The 21,142-nt window shown below is 43.0% G+C and overlaps 1 protein-coding gene and 2 long non-coding RNA genes across 3 annotated transcripts in view; 1 reads left to right on the top strand and 2 right to left on the bottom strand.

The window, feature by feature from the left end:
• CCBE1 (collagen and calcium binding EGF domains 1) overlaps positions 1–9,469 on the bottom strand; it is a 92,584-nt gene extending 83,115 nt beyond the window's left edge. The window contains exons 1-2 of the mRNA XM_054002641.1: positions 9,369–9,469; positions 9,197–9,277 (exon numbers count right to left, since the gene is read on the bottom strand). Of these exons, the coding sequence (XP_053858616.1) occupies positions 9,197–9,277; positions 9,369–9,469 (182 nt within the window). The remainder of the gene's footprint in view (positions 1–9,196; positions 9,278–9,368) is intronic.
• Positions 9,470–12,037: 2,568 nt separating this feature from the next.
• Positions 12,038–20,707, bottom strand: LOC128821519 (uncharacterized). Its single transcript, XR_008441145.1, has 4 exons — positions 20,613–20,707; positions 13,513–13,556; positions 12,894–12,963; positions 12,038–12,699 (listed from the first exon to the last, which is right to left on the bottom strand). It is a non-coding gene; the product is annotated as an uncharacterized LOC128821519 (long non-coding RNA).
• LOC128821516 (uncharacterized) lies at positions 14,837–16,394 on the top strand. Its single transcript, XR_008441142.1, has 3 exons — positions 14,837–14,898; positions 15,255–15,349; positions 16,295–16,394. It is a non-coding gene; the product is annotated as an uncharacterized LOC128821516 (long non-coding RNA).
• Positions 20,708–21,142: the final 435 nt, after the last annotated feature.

Below are 21,142 nucleotides of genomic sequence, written 5' to 3'. Positions count from 1 at the left end.
AGGCAATAATCTCTAAACTAAGGGGTTTTGTCAGAATTCCAGAGAACAGTGTTTAGGAAATGACACCACTATTTTGGTGCAGCTATGATAATAAACTCTTTAGTGAAAATTGAGTATGATCATAGCATCTTATTGAGTAGGCAAGATGTCTGGTTTACAACAAACATTAAATGTGTTGAATGTGTTCACAGAAATATTAACATTCCACAGAGACGCTGGACCTCTGGACAGGAAGTTACGTACAAAGAAAAAATGCATCCAATGAAGTTATTTTATCTCTCTTATACAGAGTTCTGAACACACTTTTTTTCTGTGTGTATTTTCATAAATTTCTATATTTTCAGCATTCATCCATTTCTCATAAGATATTATGATAATACTTTATGTATTTCTTCATCCATTTTGAAGACTGTCCAGTACAACTTCTTGGACATGCACACTTTATTACAGAGAATTAGGTGGTCAGCCTTCTTCCTTAAGGGTTGATAATGAGATAATGAAGCCAACATGAACACTGCTACTTTACACTGGAAGCTATGCACCAATAATTTTTCCATAGAAAGAGAAATAATGTGTTTTCTAGCCCAGATGAATACTGTTTTATATTTCTCCAAACTCACACTCTACAACAACTTGCCATTGACATATAATATGCTTATTCATTTTTCCAAAAATGATCCACTTAAAAACTTGGATCATAGCTTAGATTTTGCCTCTCTTTCCCACTTAAAACACTGTGTCTGCACCACTTTATCTCCCAGTCCATTTGAAAAGGAAGGAGGAGAATTCTATTTAATGTGTGTTTACTACTGAGTGGCTGCTAAAATTAATACAGTTAGTACAAACACTGTGTATTTCACGTCATTTCAATTACAGCACAGATTGTCAATTAAAATGAATGTGGTTAGAACTTGAAACTAACAAAGAAACTCAGAAGAAATTATCTACAATAGCTGGATGTATGCTAAGTGCTTGATAGTCTTGTACTTCATTTTTTGAACCAGGATCAGCAATGAAATCAACACAACACAATGGAAAACACTCTTTAAGGGAGAAGGATTTTCCCAAACACTAAACTCTGAGATTACTATCTAAAACTGAAATTGTTTTTCTCCTCAACTGTTAAACAGAGCTACTCTCAAGGAGATGCAAACAAATTGCTTTCTTTTACTAGGCCAAGAAGAAATCAAATCAGCACTGTATGGATTCTGCTTTCCATTGTTTCTGCTTACAATTGGAACCACATAGAAGAACTGGCAAAGTTGAGCAGCAGAGTGACATTTGCTACTGTTAGTTTACAAAATAAGCTCATATTAGTTTGAAAACTGAAACCAAGCAAACAGAAAATGGACAACACACAGAGAAAAAAAATCTGAGCAGACTTTGGGGAAAGCTTTTTTTGACTGCAAATCAAAGTCAGCTTTGGTTGTCTGGGGTGGTGGGCACAATTAAAAAGAGGAACCCTGGAGTGATCTATGTGGTCTGTATGAGAGGTAAGCAACACAAGGTCTCCAGAGAAGAGAGACCCATCTCCCTGTCACTGACTTATGACAAAGCCCTGTGTCATCCCCAACAGCTCCAGCTGGAGTGACATGGGTACTGAGCACTCAGCAGTCACTCACACTTTGAGACAAAAGTCATCTCAGGACTCAGGGCACTGAGGTGGAGGCAAAACCAAAAAAATAAACCTCAGGATTGTGAGAATTCAGCACAATCTCAATGAAACCCAAAATCACACGTTTGCTCCACATGACCAGTTCTGCACAAGAGTGAGTGCAACCTGAAATGAAATTTATCCCAGGTACAGGGCAATTGTTTATCTGTATATCAACATCAGGCATCTCCCTCATACCTCCTTCATGTGACCTTGCTCCCCACATACAGTGATTTCCCTTCCACACATGCAATGACAGAAAAACAGGCCTGCACAGCAGAGGTCTCAAAAAGCCTGCTGCTCTTTGTACTGGGCAATGGCTTTCACAGCAGAATATGGGCAATCCTGTCTTACCTGGGATCTTTAGCAAGCCTGATCTATTTTTCCACAAGTAGTTTAAATATTTCATGCTTAACTACTTCCCAAAAACTCTTTGCCATGACAAGGAACGCAGGCAATCTGAACAGATCTAGGACTGAAAGGGAAATTTAAATATCTGCCTGTAAGTTGTCCCTCCTGCCCCTGCACAGACACACACTTTACGGAGAGAGACAGAGAGGGAGAGAGATTTTCCAGACTGAGGAAGGAAGGAAGGGGAGAGGCTGTCAAGAGAAGATGCATCAGGGCCTGTAACTTAGCTCCAAGTCTAGTTGGGAGAACAGGAATCCTCCCAGGGGCGCATGTGTGTGGGTTTTTGTCTGATTTTGGCTGATGTTTTGTTTTTATGGGTTAAACTTAAATAGAAGCCTGGAAGCATTTAAATTATACTTCTTTGGGGAGTGATTGCCTCCCTTCTGTCACACACGTATCTGTCACACAAACCACCACAAAGACAGAATTTTTGTCTTTTTATAGCTGTATCAGTTCTTTTTTCTCCTTGCTCCGTGCCCCTGGGTGTTTTGTCCTTTCTCTTCACTGCTGCTCCATATCTTTATCCTTCCATTCCTGCCTTTTCTGTCTTGCCTGTTTTGTCTGCAATCAGTCCAGCACAACTCAGCTCAATGGGTGTCTATCACAATGGGAACAGTAATACAAGTATTAATAACATCCCGCTGTTAGCAGGAGAGACTACAATCACTTTTTTAAGGACAAAACAGCCTGACCTTATGGAACATACACAATACTTAAGATAATTACAAACATCATGTTCCCTTTGGTGGGGAACATGAACAATGTTCCCTTTGGTGGGGAACATTTTGTATCAGGCATAGGAGGCCCTGGGGCTACTATTTTGTTTGTCTGGAGTCTCTGAGCTAGACAACACGGCCAGGAAAGTCAGTTCATATTTAACCCTATATTCTGTAGATGAAAACCATAATGTAAAGCACCTGGGTTTCATTATCAATCAAACCACCAAGCAGGGCACTTACCATAAAGATCTCGGCTTGACAGTTCTAAAATTCTCCAAACTGCTTTGATGTGAATATCAAAAACTCCCGGACTACGTGAACGACCACTTGCCTGACCTCATCCTTTAATTAGCATATAGTACCTGAGAGCACCACTCACAGTAATTACGTAACATTCTTTAAGACCATTAATTAAATGGTTTCATTCTGTAGTGAATTGGCTGTACAGAGGAGACACTGCATAGGAAACCCACAGGAGCATCACATTTTGCTGCAAGAGTCTCTGCTGCAGCCAGTATCATCCACATCTGCGGAGATCTCAGGTGTCCCTAATGTCACCAAAAACCAGAAATAATTAGGTTTGTTATTTTTAGCACCTGAGACAGAAAAGTGACACAGAAAGTCACGGCCACCCAAGTGTAGTATGGAAGCCTAAAGACAACTGTGTGGCATTGGTGATAACCTTAACCAGCAGATATTCACATTGTGTCTCAGTAGCTATGAGCAATCTAGTCCTTTGGCAATCACAGCAAAGAAAAAATGAATGAAACTCAGGACTGAATGCAGTCAGAACCATAGAACTTGAAGGCGCTACCTCCAAAGCAGTAGTGAGAAAAAAAAAAATCTAGGAAAGCTAGGAAGGATCTCTTTGCACCATTGTAGCATACATTGTTTTGTAAAAAAAAGTACTGTATTGAAGAAAATTTTATTCATAGATATGTACAAAGTTCTGCCTGTGATGGCAATTCCCTGGAAGATTTTTTTTAAAGTGTATATATATATATATATATATACATATATATATATGTATATACATATGTATATACATATATATATATGTGTGTATATATATATGTATATACATATATATATATATATATATATATATATATATATACATGTATATTCTGTATGTTTAGTTTTCTGAAACCAATACAAAGTTTGAAATCATATTCTCTCTAAATTTTCAGCAAAATTCTACTATGGATTGCATTTCCCTTCAAGATAACTGGAAATTAGGCAGTAGTTTGCTTTAATCAGGTTCCTTTCTTGTTTAACTGTTATATCAGTTGGGGCTCTTTCAATGGTATGGAATAGTCAGCAAAATTTCAGAGAGGAAATGCAAAAGCAACTATAAAAAAGAAATTTATGAAAAGCGAAGTCAGAAGATAAGATGACCAAAGATTATCTCTGCTTACTCCAGCTGAAAGCTCCAAACTATATACAGCAATTTTTTCGCATGTTGGAAAGCTCTGCTACATGCTTGCTGAGTATCTGGGAACCAGGAATTGCATATGGTCCCCAAGGGCATATTAGTGAAAGTGCTGCTCTTTGTGAAACAGCTACAATCCAGCTTATTTGCAATTACTTTTATCTTTTAAGAATGTGAAAAAATTATACAGTCTATAAAAAATAGTAGGCTTCACCAGCAGTATCAGCATTGAAGAGGGTAAAAAGAAATGCTTGTGATCTCTGTTTAGCATCAGACCAAAGTGGGGCATAAATATATATGCATTCTCTTTCACAATACATTTGAATTGTCTTTTTGTTATGAAGTGTAGAACAATTTTTTTAAAGCATGGTTTGAAACCTGAAGTGCTGGGAGGACTTACACAAAATACTTGTAGCTGCTAACTATCAGACGAAGAAGCTGACAACTTAGACTGAAATGTGTTTGTCCTATTTAAAAGGTCTTGCTTGCAAAATACTAAAAAAAAATGTTACAGATTAAATTCTTAGCCAAGATTTAAGTTCCACAACATGGAGCTTATTTGGAGATACGTGTAAAGACTTGGTTCATCTTTACAAAGATTTCACCATCATTAGCTAGAATTTTTGTCCCCAGCACTCTAAACTGTTTACTCCTTGCTGGTCCTGCAGAAGGAAGGACCAGGAGAAGTCTCCACCACTATACACACAAAATTAGGGTATAACATGTCCTTGTGCACTTCATTTTCAGCAAAAAATGCAGGAGACTACTTATGGTGATGCCAGAGAAAGATGGATAATTTCTCTTACCATGTCAATAGTCTATTTGTTTTAAAAATAATCAGTTTTGTCAACTAATTTAGACTAACAGTTTCATCTGAATAAAAGAAAAAAACCTCAAATCTTCCCTTCGCCTGTGAAGGTAATGGCTAAAATGTTCTTCCTGGCTGTGCAGATCCAGGTTCAAATTTTCATCTGCTCGATTTATGCTTGCCGGTTTCCTTAATTTAACATTTTACAAAAATTTTCTGAGGAGGAGCAAGACTATTTCTTTCATGTCAATTCACAACAATATTTAAGTGTCTGGTAGGCAAAGAGATAGGCACAGTCACACAATAAAAATATTCTTGTTTTCCCATATTTCATGCTTGAATCTTCCTATAATTTCTAACAGCTTCCCACTAGCAAATGTTTCTAAGTATGCATATTGAATAATTCTGAATAATTCACTACACTCTCTGAATTCTAACTGAGTAAAATATTTAGCTCTGCTAATATACAACAGTTTCTGTGGCAATCAAGCTTGTTGGTTTTTAAAAAGGGAGAAACCCCAATTAATAAATTGTACCAGATAAGACGTTGATCCTCCTGAACTCAAAGTGACATAACCACTACCACTCCCTTACGGAAACTCAGCTCCACAATCAGGATGAAGCAAGGGGATAACTGTCCCAGATGCTGCTTTTCTTTCTGGACCAGAGCAACAACATACAGGAGCACTGTTTAAAATGGAAATGAAGGAAGGACTGTAATGAAAAAGACTGCTGCAAGGATCACAAACTGAACTGTCACAGGCACTGGAGAAAAATGCAACATTTGTGCATTTTTTCATGCCAACAAAGTGTTTGGAAGTCTGTATGAGAGTGAAACAGACTTCAGTTAATATCACATCCAAGCAACTGGAGAAGACAATAACAAGAGACTGGGGCTTCATACTCTCATGCTGCCCAAATTTCCTAAAATTTGATGAATACAAAGTCTTATTGGATCATATCACTATCAACAAATCTGCAGAAATTCTTCTCCATACTTACCTGATGGGGACATTAGTTCTGGGTACTTTGTGCAGTTACATACAAAAGTTTAAATTATATTTCCACAAAAAATATTCTGCTTTTTGCATCTGTTCCTCTGTGGTCTTACGAAAACAGAGGACATATAAAAAAAAATAGAAATCAAACTAAACCAGGGGCCAGACCGCACACATTCAAAAGAAAAAAATATGTCTGATTGTGTATGTGGTTGCTATGACCACAGGGAAAAATGCCAGTATATTCTCAGTGCTTAGCCCCACTTCTGGCTTGGTCCTCCACTTGGATCATCTTTAATCATGAGTAAATCTGGTTAAAAAAAAAATCAAGAAATACTTTTCTTGATGAAAAGATGCTATTTTGTTGAAGTTCCCTAAAAACATGCTGATTTTCATTACAAATTCCAGCAGGAGGAATAAAAGGATGATATTACTTTCTATCAAGCATTTTGGTGAGGAATTTTGACATCTAACTTCATATGTATTCCTTATTTTATTTAACTAATTGCATAACAGATCATCAGTAGTGGTGCATATTGCCTTATGCCTGATGTGTTATGATAAATTTTGTGTCAGTTTGTATAATTTCTACACAAATGGTACTTTGACCTAGAAAAGAAGTTAGGTGTCTGCTAATAGTAAATAGAAGCTGACATTAACTATCCCTTTATCTACCTCTAACAATGTATATAAATTACATAACTATTGTCACTATGAAATACTGTGATAAAGATGTGTAGGAAGTTAAAAAATGAAGTGTTGTAAGAATAAACTGTAGAACAGCAAAATCAAATTTATATGAAACCTGGAGCAAAAGCTCCTAAAAGCCACAGCTGAATTCCTACCAAGCTGAAGTTCTTTAAGAGTTGGTTGTCATTCCAGAGATGCAAACTGAATCCTTAAGCTCCTGAATGTTCTATGAAACAAAATCTGCCTTGAGGCACCACAGGATTAGTCAACACTCGCAAGTTTCCTGTCATCTTGTTAACAGCCTCAACCTCAAAATATTAATGAATCTTACATTAAAATGTGTTCTGCCAAGGGTAATCCCACGTGCCTGCTCAGAGCACACCTTGCTACCAGGAGCAATGGGGGTGCTGTTCTGCCCCTGGGATTCACCAGGGTGATGCTGCAGGTCCTTGCCAGAGCATGTCACAGCTCTGAGGGGCAGGACTGCCAGCACACTGCAGCTCAGGTCTGTGCTTGGTGCAGAGCTGCTCTGCTGAGCAGAGTTGTTCCCTCTCAGAGTTGCTGCCTTGCTCTTGTGCATGGACATCATGAAAGAGACCTTGCAGGGTGAGGAATGGAGCCCTCACCCAAGCCTAAAGGTTAAACCTTAAAAATACATGATTACACAGAAATGGAATTTTTTTCTCTTTTAAAACAAGGGAGACTTGGAAGTCATAGATACAGAAAACGTTTGAACTAAAACAACCAAGAGGTCAATGTAGTAATTTCCAAATTCTCATCCACACAGACTGTGCTGATTTGGGGCGGTGAATATTGCTTGGGATTGTGAAGAGGGAGAGGTGGGGAGGGAGGCACAACCAGAGCCCAAAGGTCAGAAATACCTCAGGAAGGATTAAAGAAGGCACAAATGGGACTTGGCAGCTGGACAGAGTCCTGCTTTCGTTGCACAGCGGTCCATAGCAGCCAGTGGAGCCTGTGTAGTCCTCCTCTGTCACACAAAGGAGAATCACTTTTCTCAGGTGGATTTTGGGACATGCACAAAGGAGCAGGATAGTCATCTGTGTGCTGCCTTAAGCAGCTCCCACTCTGGCTTCTTTATCCAGTAACTCCCCACTCAGAGCAGTCTTGTCCACACCACTGCTCTGTCCCCCAAACCAGATAAATGCTGCAGGTTCAGCCAAGAACCTGCAAAACCCTCCCCGCGAAACCTTCACACTGTACCTCTCCAAAATGTGTTGCCACTGGGTCCTCAAGAGCTGCTTGTAAGAGGGCTCTGCCTCACCTTCACAGGGAGAGGAGAGAGAGAAGAAAACAGATGCAGGGAAGGGTGGTCTGCATTCTCTGCAGAGCCCTTCCCAGGGACTGGGAGGAAGCTCATGCTCCTAAGAACTGGGCAGTGGCAGTACACTGTCCCAAGTGACTGTGGCTGCCAGAGGGCATGAACAAGCCTGAGAGCATGGGAGAGGGACAATGCTGCTGCAATGTTGTGTCTACTCTTTGGAACTATTTGGAATGCCAAACAGAAGAGATGGACACTCTCTGAAAAGTGGACACTCTCTGTAGCACTTTTTACATGTGTTACTGTATTTTTGGTATACAGAAGTGGCTCCTTGCCACATGCAAGCATACACACACAGGCAGAGCACAGTTGCCTCCACAAAGTAGCCTCTCATAAGAAGGAGCTTTCATACATGAAATATCTTGTCTGTGGGGACGAGGCTAACCTGAGGGCATCAGGGAAGGGGTATGTTTGTGCTCATACTTTGTGTACAGCTCTTCAAAAAAGCACATCCACTATCAATCACTGACAGCTCTGGACAGCTGTCATCATTAAAACAGATGATGTTTCTCAAACACACAGCTGAAAATTGAAAACTCGTGATTAGATTCATCTTACTTAATTTGAGAGGCCTCTGCCAAATTTCTTCCCCAGAGCTGGTTGCTGAAGAAGTTACCAATTCTGAGAGTTACCAATTCTACCTAACTTGGGATATATTTTGTGTAGCACAAATCCAGACGATCTTGCTGATTATCCTGTAACTGATGCAACTATAGCTCCAATGTGGTCCCAGACACCCAGGTCAGAGGAAGCCTCTCTCACCGTATCAAAAACTATCGGTGGCTTCACTACAGCAATGAGAACCACACGTGCCCTCTACAGCGATGTCTTGGAGATGACGTTTGCAGCGAGTTACGGAAACCCTTCCCTGGGACAGCTGCAGGACTTGCTACGGGAGATGCGGAATGCGAGAGGGATGTGACCAAGTTACCTGCTCCGCGGTCCACGGGGTGGTGGGAATACCCGGGTGGGCAAGCACAGAGCAGGGGGGAGACAAACAGCTAGCACAGCTGCCCTCCCTGAGCCTGACACCCACACGCGTGTGTCCCCCCGCGCCTTCCCCGTGGACAGCGAGTCCCCAGCCACGGACACGCGTGAGCCCCGCGCCCCCTCTGTCCCCCGTCCTCCGCAGCTGCGGCGCTCACCTGAAGCAGGTGGTGAGCTCTCCCGTGGGTTTCAGGCAGGGGTACCGGGTGGTGGCGATTTTGTTCTCGGAGCAAACCTCCCTGCAAGGCGGGGAAAAGGTTGGAAAAATAAATAGAAGGTGGTAGATGGGGAGGACACGCACAGAAGCAGCCTCGCTATCGCAACACCCGCCTGTCGCCGTCCTGCGGCTCCTCCCGGTAGGTCCAGGCGTATCCCAGCGCCAGGAGCAGCAGCAGCCGGAGCGGGGCCAGGCTGTCGGCCGCCCGCCCCATCGGGCCGTCGCTCCCCTCCGCGCCGCGCCGGCTCTGCCCGCCCCGGCCGGCGGCGGGGCTGCGTCGACCCGCGCTCCTCCCGCCCTGCCGCGGGGCCGCCCCCCGCCGCCGACAGATGTGCCCGCGGGGAGGGGCCGCGCGCGCCCAGATGTGCCGGCAGATGCTGCCCCGCGGCGGGGCGGCAGCCAGATGTGGCAGGGTCGCGGCAGATGTGCGGTGGGAGTGAGGGGACATCAACAGACAGCCCCGTAAAGCCACGCTCCACTCCCGACCCCCCGGCTGCGGGCAGCACAGGGAAGATGCACCATCACTGATGCCTTCCAGATTCGGGTTTATCTCAAATCTCTTCCCCAGAGGAACCGAGCAGTTCAAAGCATCTCTGCTGCGACGGCTGCTTATCCTTGTGTACATCTGCCGCTTCCCCACCATTCATAAAGACGGAGATTAATGACAGCAGACTCCGATAAAGCAGCGCATCAGGTCCGGCCCATTTTACTATATCCTGTTTTCACGGTTAAAGTGCTTGGGATCAGGGGAGCGAACCTGTCGAACGACCGTGCCTTTGCAAAGCATTGGGCAGATTCATGGGCTTTGATCACCACGTAGCTTCCTACAAGTACCAAAAGCTCTGGGGACATGACGGGGTGCGAATCAACCTTTCTAGTACTTTTACCTGCAGTGTAAAAGACCTAATTTTGCAGTCAGAAAAATCAGGGAAATGTGAGCAACGGATTGTACTCATGTGTCATTACAGCCAGAAAAGTCAGGGTTATACAAGGAACTGTAATTCCTCTGTTAAACCGGCACAGGAGTAATAAAGTGGTGTAAGATTTGAGCAACATGTTTCTCTTTTTTCCCCCTGCCATAGGCACTGTTTAAACAAGTAATTTCACCATTCTGTGCCTCAGTTTCCCATGTCTCTCAGAGGAAGTTCCTGATAACAAAATAAATAAATAAACAGTGCAGATCCCCATATATGAATCAGCTATGATTAAGCTGTTAATCCCTTCGGTATCTTGTCTAGCACTCGGGAAAAAAAAATAACTATAGATGAACTGGGAAATTACAGGATTTTTCAGAAGTTTTTCCTGACTTGCACATCATCCACTGTCATCATGGTCTGCTGCCTGTGCAGTGAACTGCCAGCTTCAAGGTATTTCCCTCCTCTAGGCAGCACTGCACATTGTCTCTACTCCTGTGTTCAGTTAAGCAAAGGAGTTCTGCCTGGCAGACTTTTTTCCCCCCACTTGTTCTGGCTTTTGCTCTCAAGAGGATGTTTCAGATGTTTATTCTCTCATAATTGCTTCTTTTTCCTTTATACAAATAATGAGTAAGCAAAGACAGGACTTGTCTTGAAGCCAGAGAAAGCTGTGGGTCTTTCTCACAGGGTTAAGCCCTCACTGCTCCCAGGCAGCCTCTCCTGATTTGGAGATAACAGGAATAAAAGCAGGACCTGGGTGCTTGGACCCCAGAGCTCAGGAGACACCTGTCTCCAAATCATGTTCCTTACCCTCCCACTCCAAGCAGAAAGTATCCAGTGACAAGGTTGGAAATGAAGAGAGGTTTGCACTGCTGTAACCCCTGTGATGTCTGTCTATAGATAACAAAGAATTTAATTTAACACATTCCAGAAGTGGTCACCGACCCTCCCAAAACGCTCCTTTTTTTAAAAGAGATTGAATCCCAGAGCACAGAGCCAAAATCCTTTGGATGATTTCCAGCCCAGACCCAAGTGTCATGAATGCCAAAGGACTTTGATTTTAAAAGGCCTGAATATAGGCCTGGCATAATTATATTCCAAAAAGGTGGGGCTTTTTTCCAGAACTTTTGCCACTCAGTGAAGATCTGATTCACTACCTAAACTACTTAACTTGTCTCCCTGCCTGATATTTAATCCTTGCCACCCACATAGCACTGTATCAACATACTGCTATCTTTTTAATTAAAAAATATTATATTAACTTATATATGTATTTATTTAACCCATGCTAACAGCCTTGCTAATTTAAAGATGGCAACCTGCAGGTGAAGCTAATCCTGTACTCAACTCTTTGCCAAAGCAGGGCCCAAAGTTTTACATTCAAAAGAATTTCAGTGTGGTCAATAGTTGACAGAAAAGAGAGGTTAAACAGGACTGTACTTTGCAGTTGGTAACTATGTTGCAGCTGAATACATTAAAGCTGGAGGTTTGGTCATTTTTCTTCATCAGCTCCATCTCATCTTTAATGACCACGCAGCCAGGGTCATCCTGTGAACAAGGCTTTTGTCCTGAAAAGTGTTGAAGGGTGATGGTGGTTAAGGAAACATGGAAAAGTTCCTGTTGCCTCAGGGAAGGAACGGCTGGGGCTGTTTTCATATATAGTAAATAAGCAGAATGGGATTTCTCGTGCAAGGGATGCTTTTTCTTGTGTGGGGTCATGTTAGTTTTGACTTGCCCAACTCAAGCATGTATGAAGTTGATTAAGCTGCACACTAAACTTTGGAATGCTCTCAAAGGAAAGAATGAGGAATTCAATGCAGTAAAGTGCTTATCAGAAGTTTATTTACACTGTTTACATAGGAAGAAGATGCATTGTTTCCTGTAGTTCATTCATAATGATGTTGTTGAATTAATAATACAAATTCAAGTTCCTTTCTGGATATTGCTGGTAATTGGAATATTCTAGAAGCAAACCTTGATCACTTCCTCCAAAGTGGCTTTTTCTGTAGTGGAAAGGCAGAGCCTCTGAACCTGAGGAGAAGGGTGTTCAGAGCACCCCTGACTCCTTAGAAATACAGAGGCTGTTTGCATGCATGAAGATCTTGAGCAGTTATTAATTATCTCCACCAGGACAGTTGTATTAGGCTCAATACAAACATATTGAAGACATTTGAAACTTTGATAGTGATCCTAAACAGATTATTTTTACTCCCTTTCTACTCCCACCGCTAAAAGTGCTGTGACTATGATGTTTGGGGAGGAAGGGTAGGGGTAGGGGAGCACAAGAATTTTTTGGTTAGTTGGCTGGTTTTTTTAGATGTTTCACTGCAGTCTCCAGAAGTATGCACTGTGATTATTCTTGATCCGTTTACAAATGATGTTTTCATTGGTGTATTTTCCATCTTCTTCAAACATAAAGCAAGTAACCAGTTATCATAAATAGTCTTAATCCTACTACAGCATTGTGTTTGCATCAAGTGCCAGGTCTCCAGCTGTCAGCATTGACATGTTCGGGCACATCACAGCAAGGCTGAAGATGTAAACAGATAGAAAACAGAGATTTTCAAGAACATCTTGAGTGGATACTTTGAAAGGCCTCACGTTGGTCATTCATGGATTAGGCTCCCTTTCAGGCTAATGCCCAAACTGAACCTGGAAATTCAGATCCAGACTTCCACTTTCAAGGAATATTGCACAATCCAAGCTCAGCTGCTACACACTCACCCAAGCTTGGGCAGCATAAAGATTTCCCACACCACTGGAACTCCAGGAGGCACCTAGAGCACTGTTCCAACTCAGAAAAAAATCCAGAATCAGATAACAAAGAGAGGGAAAAAAAGGTCCTGAATGATTATATCTCTCTCTAGATAGGTAGATAGAGGTGAAACTTCTTCCTCTACATGAAACTTCTAACCTCTACATGATCAACAGAGTTACTCAGTCTGTAAAAGGCTGCATGAAGCAAGGAATAGACAGGCAGAGCAAAGGTTAGGAGTTAATGCAAAAGCTCTCAGAAATGATCCCCCAGACGCAGGTCCAGGACAGGAAGGAAGAGAGAGAAAGTGAAGAAAAAGAGAGGAAGAAGAAGAGGAAATCTAGGGAAGAAAAAAGTCTGAAGAAATGTCAGGGAACCATAAGGTCTGCCCAGGGTAAACAGGTATTACATCCTGAAAGATGATGGTAGAGCACCTGGCAAAGCATCTATCAGAGCAGGAAGAATGTAGAAACAGGTGGGAAAACAGTGGCATAATGACAGCAGCTCCAAGTTATGTTTGGGAGGCAAAGAGCAGAAGACAAGGTGAAGAAGGGCTAAAAAATTGAGAAAGACTGTTATTTTTCTTACCTCTTTGTTCCAGCTGTACTTTTTCCACTTGAAAAGGTATGAAACTGTGGAAGTTAAAATATTTTATTTATTTTGCCTAGTAAGTTCAAGGGGCTGACTTACTCTCTGCTACAGCCCAGCATGTGAAATACCCAATAAAAGTTGCATTAAATAAAAATATTGAGGCAGAGAAAGATACTTCTCATCACAAACACTAGAATGGCACTTAATCCATCTGGGAGACAAAAAGTCTTTGCTTTTTGTCAGAGGTATTTTTGGTAAAACACATCAACAAAGGACTAAGGCAGTTGAAATGTGATGCAACTGTTTTGAAAATAGCCATGGAAAAATACATGTCAGAAAACATGAAATGCTGACCATCAGGCACTGCCTCCAGAGAGCATCACAGCTAGGAAAGGAATTGCTTCTGTTTCACAGATAATTACAGGGCTCATCTTAGATTAGCAGCAAAAATAAACACCTTTTGAAAGTATCAGCTAAAACAATAACACTGCTGACCAAGAAGAAAACACGTAAATGAGAGCACTAATCAACATGTCCCATACATGGGACATGGCATCACACTAACCAGATCTGACTTATTTTTTTGGGGGGTTAGGTTTGAATTCCATTTTATTATAAGAGATTAGAGCTGAAGAATGTGAAATCTTCCATGGAATCCCAGCTATCAAACACCATCGACCTCTGCAGATCATATGTGCTCCTTTTCAGTCTGGGCTCCTTTGAAAGGCCTGGCACACTGCTCTAAGTGCATGGACAGCAAGATAAACAGACCCCTTCTACCAGTCTTTGTAAGAGTCAAAATGAAGGCACTGTGCTTCTGAAGTTTACAAGGTTATCCACCTAAATTGCTCCTTTGATGAACATCTCACGGCAGTGTCATGTTCTAGAAGCCCTGGATGTTGAGAAGGAAGGTCACTGACCCAGAAATTGCTTTTTAACAACAGGCATTTCCCACATGTATGTAGAAGAAACCGAGTAGGTGGGAAATTAGATTCGATGATACAAACTGAACAAAAATTTGAGCACTTGTTCTTTTATTTGCAGAGGCATATTGTGGCGGCAGCATGAAGGAAGATAGTCCCGGGAAGTGTTCCTTCTTTTCCACAAGCCAAAGGTGTCCTTTGACTAAAAGAAGCTGTGGGAGCCCTGTTCTAGCATGCAAGCTGTTTGCAAAGGAAGTGCAATACTCAAGACTGCTGTGTGTCTTGAGTAATGCCATGGAAACAGCCTGTAAATGGCCAGACTCTGACACCATCAACCCATTTAGGATTGTGATGGATCTCCAGCAAGGTGCTGGGGTTTATTTTGCAAACTCTATGCCATATAATGCAGAGACCAGACATAGAGGCTTGAGCAAGAGGAGACCTTAGTGAAAAATCCATGGTAATTGAAAGTTTACAAATAAAGGCTGGGGTATTTTGTTTGTTTTTAATTATATATCATTAACTGACAAGCCTTTATTTTGTAGTAGAGAATACCGCTCCTAGAAGAAAATAGCTTCTTGCAATGGTTTGCAAATGTTAGGAAAAGTGTTCCAGTGACTAAGGCATTGTGTGAACACAGCCACGCCTGTGGCTTATGTTAAGTCTCAAGTATTTATTTGTTCTGATGGCAATATCAAGTTAATAAAATAGACACCTTTAAAAGTGAAAAGATACTGGATATTTATAGAAGTTATGTTTCACACTGTAGAATATTAGAATATGTACCAATAGTTTCCTAACTTGCTCCCAATGCAGATTTCCTCAAGGAGTGTTGTACACTGTCCTTCCTAGCTGCTAAACCAACATTTTTCCGTTATGAGCCCATCCATGGCAAGTTGCAGGCAGCTCAAGTATCTGGTCCATGTAGATGCAGCCTCCTGCAGATTTACCATCTCACCTGCAGAGCAGGAAACATTATCTCATGGGCTGTGCAGCTGTTTTGCAGCTATGGCCAGACACAGCTCCAGGCAGTTCAGGTAGCTGCAGCTACACCTGTGAGAAAGCTGCTTCTCCATAGCTCACTGCAGCACTCCTTCAGAGTGCTCCCATGCTTGGAGCTATGCAGGGGGGCTGAGGAAAGCCTGTGACACAGGGGCAAGCAAAGCAGCCCTCATGCTGCTCTACTCATGGCAATTCTTGGAGCCTGTGCCAAAGCAAATGCAGCCTGGAGACTCTGTACACGTGTCCCTGCTGTGGCATCTTCCCCCAGATGTGTTTTCTTAGGCTCAAGCTCCTGTGGAGCTGTGGGCACTCTTCAGAGTGCAACGGGATAAAAATCCCAAAGTTTTTCAGTGCTCTTGGGGAGCAAAAATTCCTTGTTCATGTGGCTACGGAACCACAGTTCTTTTAGCTATGGGCAAAGCCCGGTGCAGGGAGGCTTGCAAGAAGATTGGTATGCCACAGTTTGAAATCTGCCTCTCCTGGGGTGCTGGCTGCACCTGCCCTCCTTGGAAAAGCTGGGTCACACATTCATGCAGGTACAATCCCTCAACCCCTTGACCCTCACCTTTAAATCTACCAAGGAAGGAATGTTTTCACTTGCATGTAATTTATAAGTGGGCAAATGAACTTTATATAAATATAACCCCCCCCCACTCACAGACTCAGGCAGGCTATTTAAACTGAAAATCAACCTGACATGAAATGGAAGTAACAGTTTTGCACTAACATTGCAGTTTTCTCTGACATGGAAATGGTTGTATGTTTCATGCTTTTCATCTCCTGCATGATGGTTTTGTTGCCTTATTAGTTCTGATACATTTTTTTTCCATCTGATTTCCTTCTAAATAATGCAGCTTCTACTGAGGAATTTCATTCTGCCCTATGGAGCAACACATGTAACTCATCACAGAAATGGGCTCGATTCAGACCAGTCACCAATCTCATTGAAGTTAATCTGGCAAAACACAAGCAAAAAAAAAAAAAAAAAAAAAAAAAATACGACCTTCACTCCACAGCTTGTGACAGCTCACTCACTGCTTATTTATTCTGCAGTCCTTGCAAAAACACTCCACACATTCAATCACATCTCAAAGAAAGGGGTCAAAAGGCAAGTGTTTTTAAACTGTCTCGGTTAAAGAGTCCCTTCCCATTAAAGCTGTGCTGGTTGCGTCAGAGATAAAAGACTGTCTTCTATAAGGACTGACCACTCTGACAAATCAACAATAAATTACTCAGAAATAGGCTCTGGCACATTCATTGCAGGAAAATTAATCTCCAGGCACCCTCCATGAGTAACAGTGAATGCTTCTTAATTCTGTGGATGGCTGTGTGAAATGTACACGAAATTATCTAAATCTTTCAGTGTCTATTTCATGATTAATGGTACTGTGTCTGGCCTGATCCCTACAGTTTATGGCCAAAGATTAAGAAGTTTAAGGCAATGGTGTGGGACACTTGCAGGGAAGAAAATCAATGATGTAAAAGAATTGTAAAAATCTATTATTTTGAGCTTGTAAAATGCTGAATTTCTGTTTTCAGTGATGGATGTGGGAGATTTCAGAGTCTGTCAAGAATAGGCAGGAAGCAAACTGAGCATGTTGGGAAAGATAATTTTCTTGCCAGAAAAGGGGAAAATCTACATTCAGATGTCCATTTATTGAGGTGTTAATTGTTAGGATAAATACAGAATTTTGCCTTGAGAAGGACCTTTCTCTCCAAAACAAGCAATTTACATCTGGTTTGACTTCAGGCTAAAAGAGTCCTAATCCTTGCCTGTCACTGGCTGGCTGATCTGCCACAAGGAAAAATTATGCCTGCTTTACATCAGTGAATCTGAGATACATTCTTTCTACATTTGCCCCTTTGCAGGTCCTTTAATACTACAAGCAGGCAGGGCTTGATCTCCTGCATCTTGCAAGAACGTCACTCAAAATATCTGGCAGTGCCCAGTGATTCTTGATGTGCATGTTCCAGGTGTCCTTGAGGAAGTATACAGTGAGGTCTCTAAGGCCTCGGGGCACTGTGATAACAGCAATCCAAGTTCTTATGAAAGAAAAAATAAATCAATCAGTTCTATGAAAGTGCTTTATAATGTTCAGCATCTCTCAGCAGCGGTCTGGAAGGACCAAAACACTGGACAATTAAGTTACACTTTTCTTGCAATTCCACATGTTCTTTTGCAGCCAGAATACTGTATTTCAAAATTGTGCTTCTCTTTTTTTGCCATATATCAAGCAATAGCTTTTTTCAGGTCTGTATTTCAGTCCAAAAAAAAAAAAACCAAAACCCAAAACCAAAACAAAAACAAAACCCAAAATGCAAAAAAAGACAGACATACAGAATAAAAAAAAGTATTGCAGAATGATATTTAATTTAGTTTGACTTCTTAAAGAGGTGAGGGGGATCTCAATACTCCAGAAAATGATATTTCTGTATTATACTTCTGGCAGCCATTACTTACCAAAGTTAGGTAATCTATTTTTCTGTCTGAAAAATAATGGCCAGAAAAAAAAGAGCAAGCAAAGGAACAATAATGATAGTAACTCATTTCCACTGAACAACAGGGGAAATTAGCAATGCGTACGTTGGCACTTAGCTGAACCAAGCTGCTTTTCCTAACTGACTCTTCTTTCAGGCATCCTGTAAAAATATTTCCTTGAAATGCATTCCTAGTGTGTGCAGGAGCTATTTATAATCTACAACACTTATTTTTGGATCAAATACATGTAGGTGGCTAGTGGCCATGAGAGCAAAGGGGGTTTCAATGAATTACAAGAATGTGTATGAAATATAACCGTTGGGGTAACACCTTTCCAAGCTGAGCAGCCCGTACAAGCAATCAGACTGTCAGAGCAGGCACAGCACAGAAACTGGCTGAAGGATGCATTAGCATGGCCTCACCCCACTGTTGCTTTCTGCCTCTCTTTCTGAGGCAATCCTCCAGATCCTGTCCTAGGTTTCAGGCCAGCACTAAGGAGCAGCCAATGAGCTACTCAGGAGGCCTCCTGTTTATTCAGTACCTGCCCTAATTTTAGTCAGTCTATCCATCGGCTGAGGCCAGCCCTATGACCAGCCAAGCGCCTCTGCAGAGGAGAAGAAATGTTTGAGCATTGTCTGTCTGAAGACTCCCATGTGTGGCCTGGACAGGACAACCCTGGCCTCTATGCCATTCATTGCTGGCTTGCTGCCTTCTCCTCCAAGCATTTTTCCTCTCTGTCTTACCACACACCCATCCATCCCAGAATTCCCACTCCCTCCCTGAGTTGGCATGGGTGACTCCTTGCCCCCAGCAGCACTGGTTTGTGTAATGAACAGTTTCCACGTGTTCCCCAGAGACCCGGGCAGGGCCTTCCTAGTTCCCATGGCAACACTAACAGAAACTAACTCTAGCTAAGTACCGATATTGAAATGCTAATTAGCTAATTGCTCTGTTTGTTTTCTCTAAACTACCTGGAGATAACTGGCCTCCCACCCCTCCACACTGCCATTCTGCGACTAACATGCAAATAAAAGCCCCTTAGGATCATGGGAGTATTTTTAGGAGATAAAAAGGACTATAAATCAAAAACTGAACACAGTAGAGGAGTCTAGACAAATGCCCTAGCTGAGGAAGAGGGAAACACATCCCCTGATTGACTTTTAACCATCACCATGATTGATTTTTAACCGTCGCCATCACCTAAGAAGGAACAAACTATATTAGGCTCTGAGAAGCCTAATATATAGAAATAGAGAGCCCTGGTGCTGCCCTGCTCTACTATAAAAGCAGGTGCGCCACTCCCGCCTCCGCCGCAGCATGGCCTGTTACCACCGGCGCTCCCGCAGGAGCCGCGGCCGCGGCCGGCGCCGCCGCTCCAGCCGCAGACACCGCTGCCGGCACTGAGCTGAGCGTGGGGCTTGGCCGCGGCACGGGGCTGCGGATGCCAATAAAGACCAGCAAAACTTAAAAGCGTCTGCGTGTCCTCGGTGTCCGTGCGCCATAGCCCCGCTGTCCCCCGCCAGAAGGTTCCGCTCCCGAATGCGCTGCTCACTAACGGGGCTCGTGTCCCGGCAGAGCCGGGACACCCAGAGCCCTCCAAAGCGGTCTCCTGTTCCAGGCCTGCTGAGGGCTGCAAACGGGCTGGGTGAGGGCAATGTCACTTAGTGGGAGCTTTCCCTGAGTCCCTGTCAGTGAGAAATCGCTCCTGTGGAAGTGATGGGGCCCTGAATCCCCAAGTGAAGGGAACACAGAGGGAGGTCTTCAGAGACCTCTCAGGTCACCAAATCCAAACGTTAACCCAAAACTACCAATCCTACCACTAAGTCATGTCCCATGTACCATTTTTACTCCTTTTTGAAATCCCTCTAGGAATGGTGACACCACCAAAGTCCAGGGCAGTCTGTTCCAATGTTTGACAACAGTTTTTGGACAAGAAACCTTTCTAATTAAGCCTTCCTGGGTGCAACTCTAGGCACTTTTCTCTCGTACTGTGCTTTTTCCCTGGCAGAAGTGTGATAAGTTAGAAAAGACTCTTTGTTCATCAAGGCAGAAAGGAGAAGCCTTGTGTAGGTAACAGCAAACCTTAAGACAGAAACTAGCTAGTATGTTGATTACTTAAGCTGATTGTGTAACTAGAACTTAGGCGCATATAACATATAACCTATATGGAAAAGACCATTACAGGGCCGTGGACTTTCACCGAGGAAGAAGAGAGGAGCCTTCCTGAAATGACCACCAGAGAGTAGAAGAAGACCCCCTAGCAACAGAGGGCGCAAGCGCAGAGTACACCCAGAGATACCGCGGACACGGAAGAAAGAGAGTATAAAAAGACTGTGGGAAGGGGGAAACGGTGTGAGCCGTTTGCGGAGCAGGGACTCCCCGGCTGCACCCAGCGCTGTTTGCTTGCCATTGCTTGCTGTAACCAATAAATTTCTGATTGACTCTCGAAAGGCTGAACAAATTATTCACCTCAATTTATAACAATCTGGTGCCGTGGCTCGGATAAGGGCTATCCGTTGGAAGCTCCTCACAGGGGGGCACCCTTGCTGCCTTGGCAGCGGGCCCCGCTCAGGAGTCTCCCCTCTGGGACCCTTACCGACGAACCCAAATTCGGTGGCAAGCAAAGAATAGCCGGCAACCCCACAATCTTTGTGCAGAAAGTCCTGGGCGAGGACACAGGATTGTGTAAGTACCTTTCAGTGGTCCTTCGGGGCTACTGAGGTTGCCCCGTTTAAAGGGAATGGGGGCCGCTAGGTTGGGGTAGGGATCCCGGAGTGTGATGAGTGAGATGTCTCTCTGAGACAATGTGAGTGTGGACCTCATAGTAGTGCATTTCCCACACCCAGCAACGGGCTGGGCCATGAATTGAGGGAAGCGTAGAGGTGTGTGTAAGAAGGCACTCTGGAAGATGGGACAGAGGAAAAGCAAGCCCTCTGGTCCCATGGGTGGGGGAACCCCTGTAAAGCTTCCCCAAATTCCTCCAGATAGCCCATTAGGACTAATGATTAAAAATTGGGATGCCTTCCCATCCAGGAAAGGAAAGGACAAGGTGAAAATGGTGCACTACTGCATAGAGGTTTGGGGAGGGAAACAAATAAAAGTGGACCATTTGTACCGGCCAGTGTTTGGCTCATTTGAGGATTGGATATGTCAGGCTTTAAATATTTATGTGAATTCTAAAGAGCCCTTGAACTTAGAGGAGAGCGATTACGCCTCCCTCTGG

This window comes from Vidua macroura, chromosome Z (genome assembly GCF_024509145.1).
Source record: "Vidua macroura isolate BioBank_ID:100142 chromosome Z, ASM2450914v1, whole genome shotgun sequence".
NCBI classification, from domain to species: Eukaryota; Metazoa; Chordata; class Aves; order Passeriformes; family Viduidae; genus Vidua; species Vidua macroura.
This window is presented reverse-complemented; position numbering and strand designations above follow the sequence as displayed.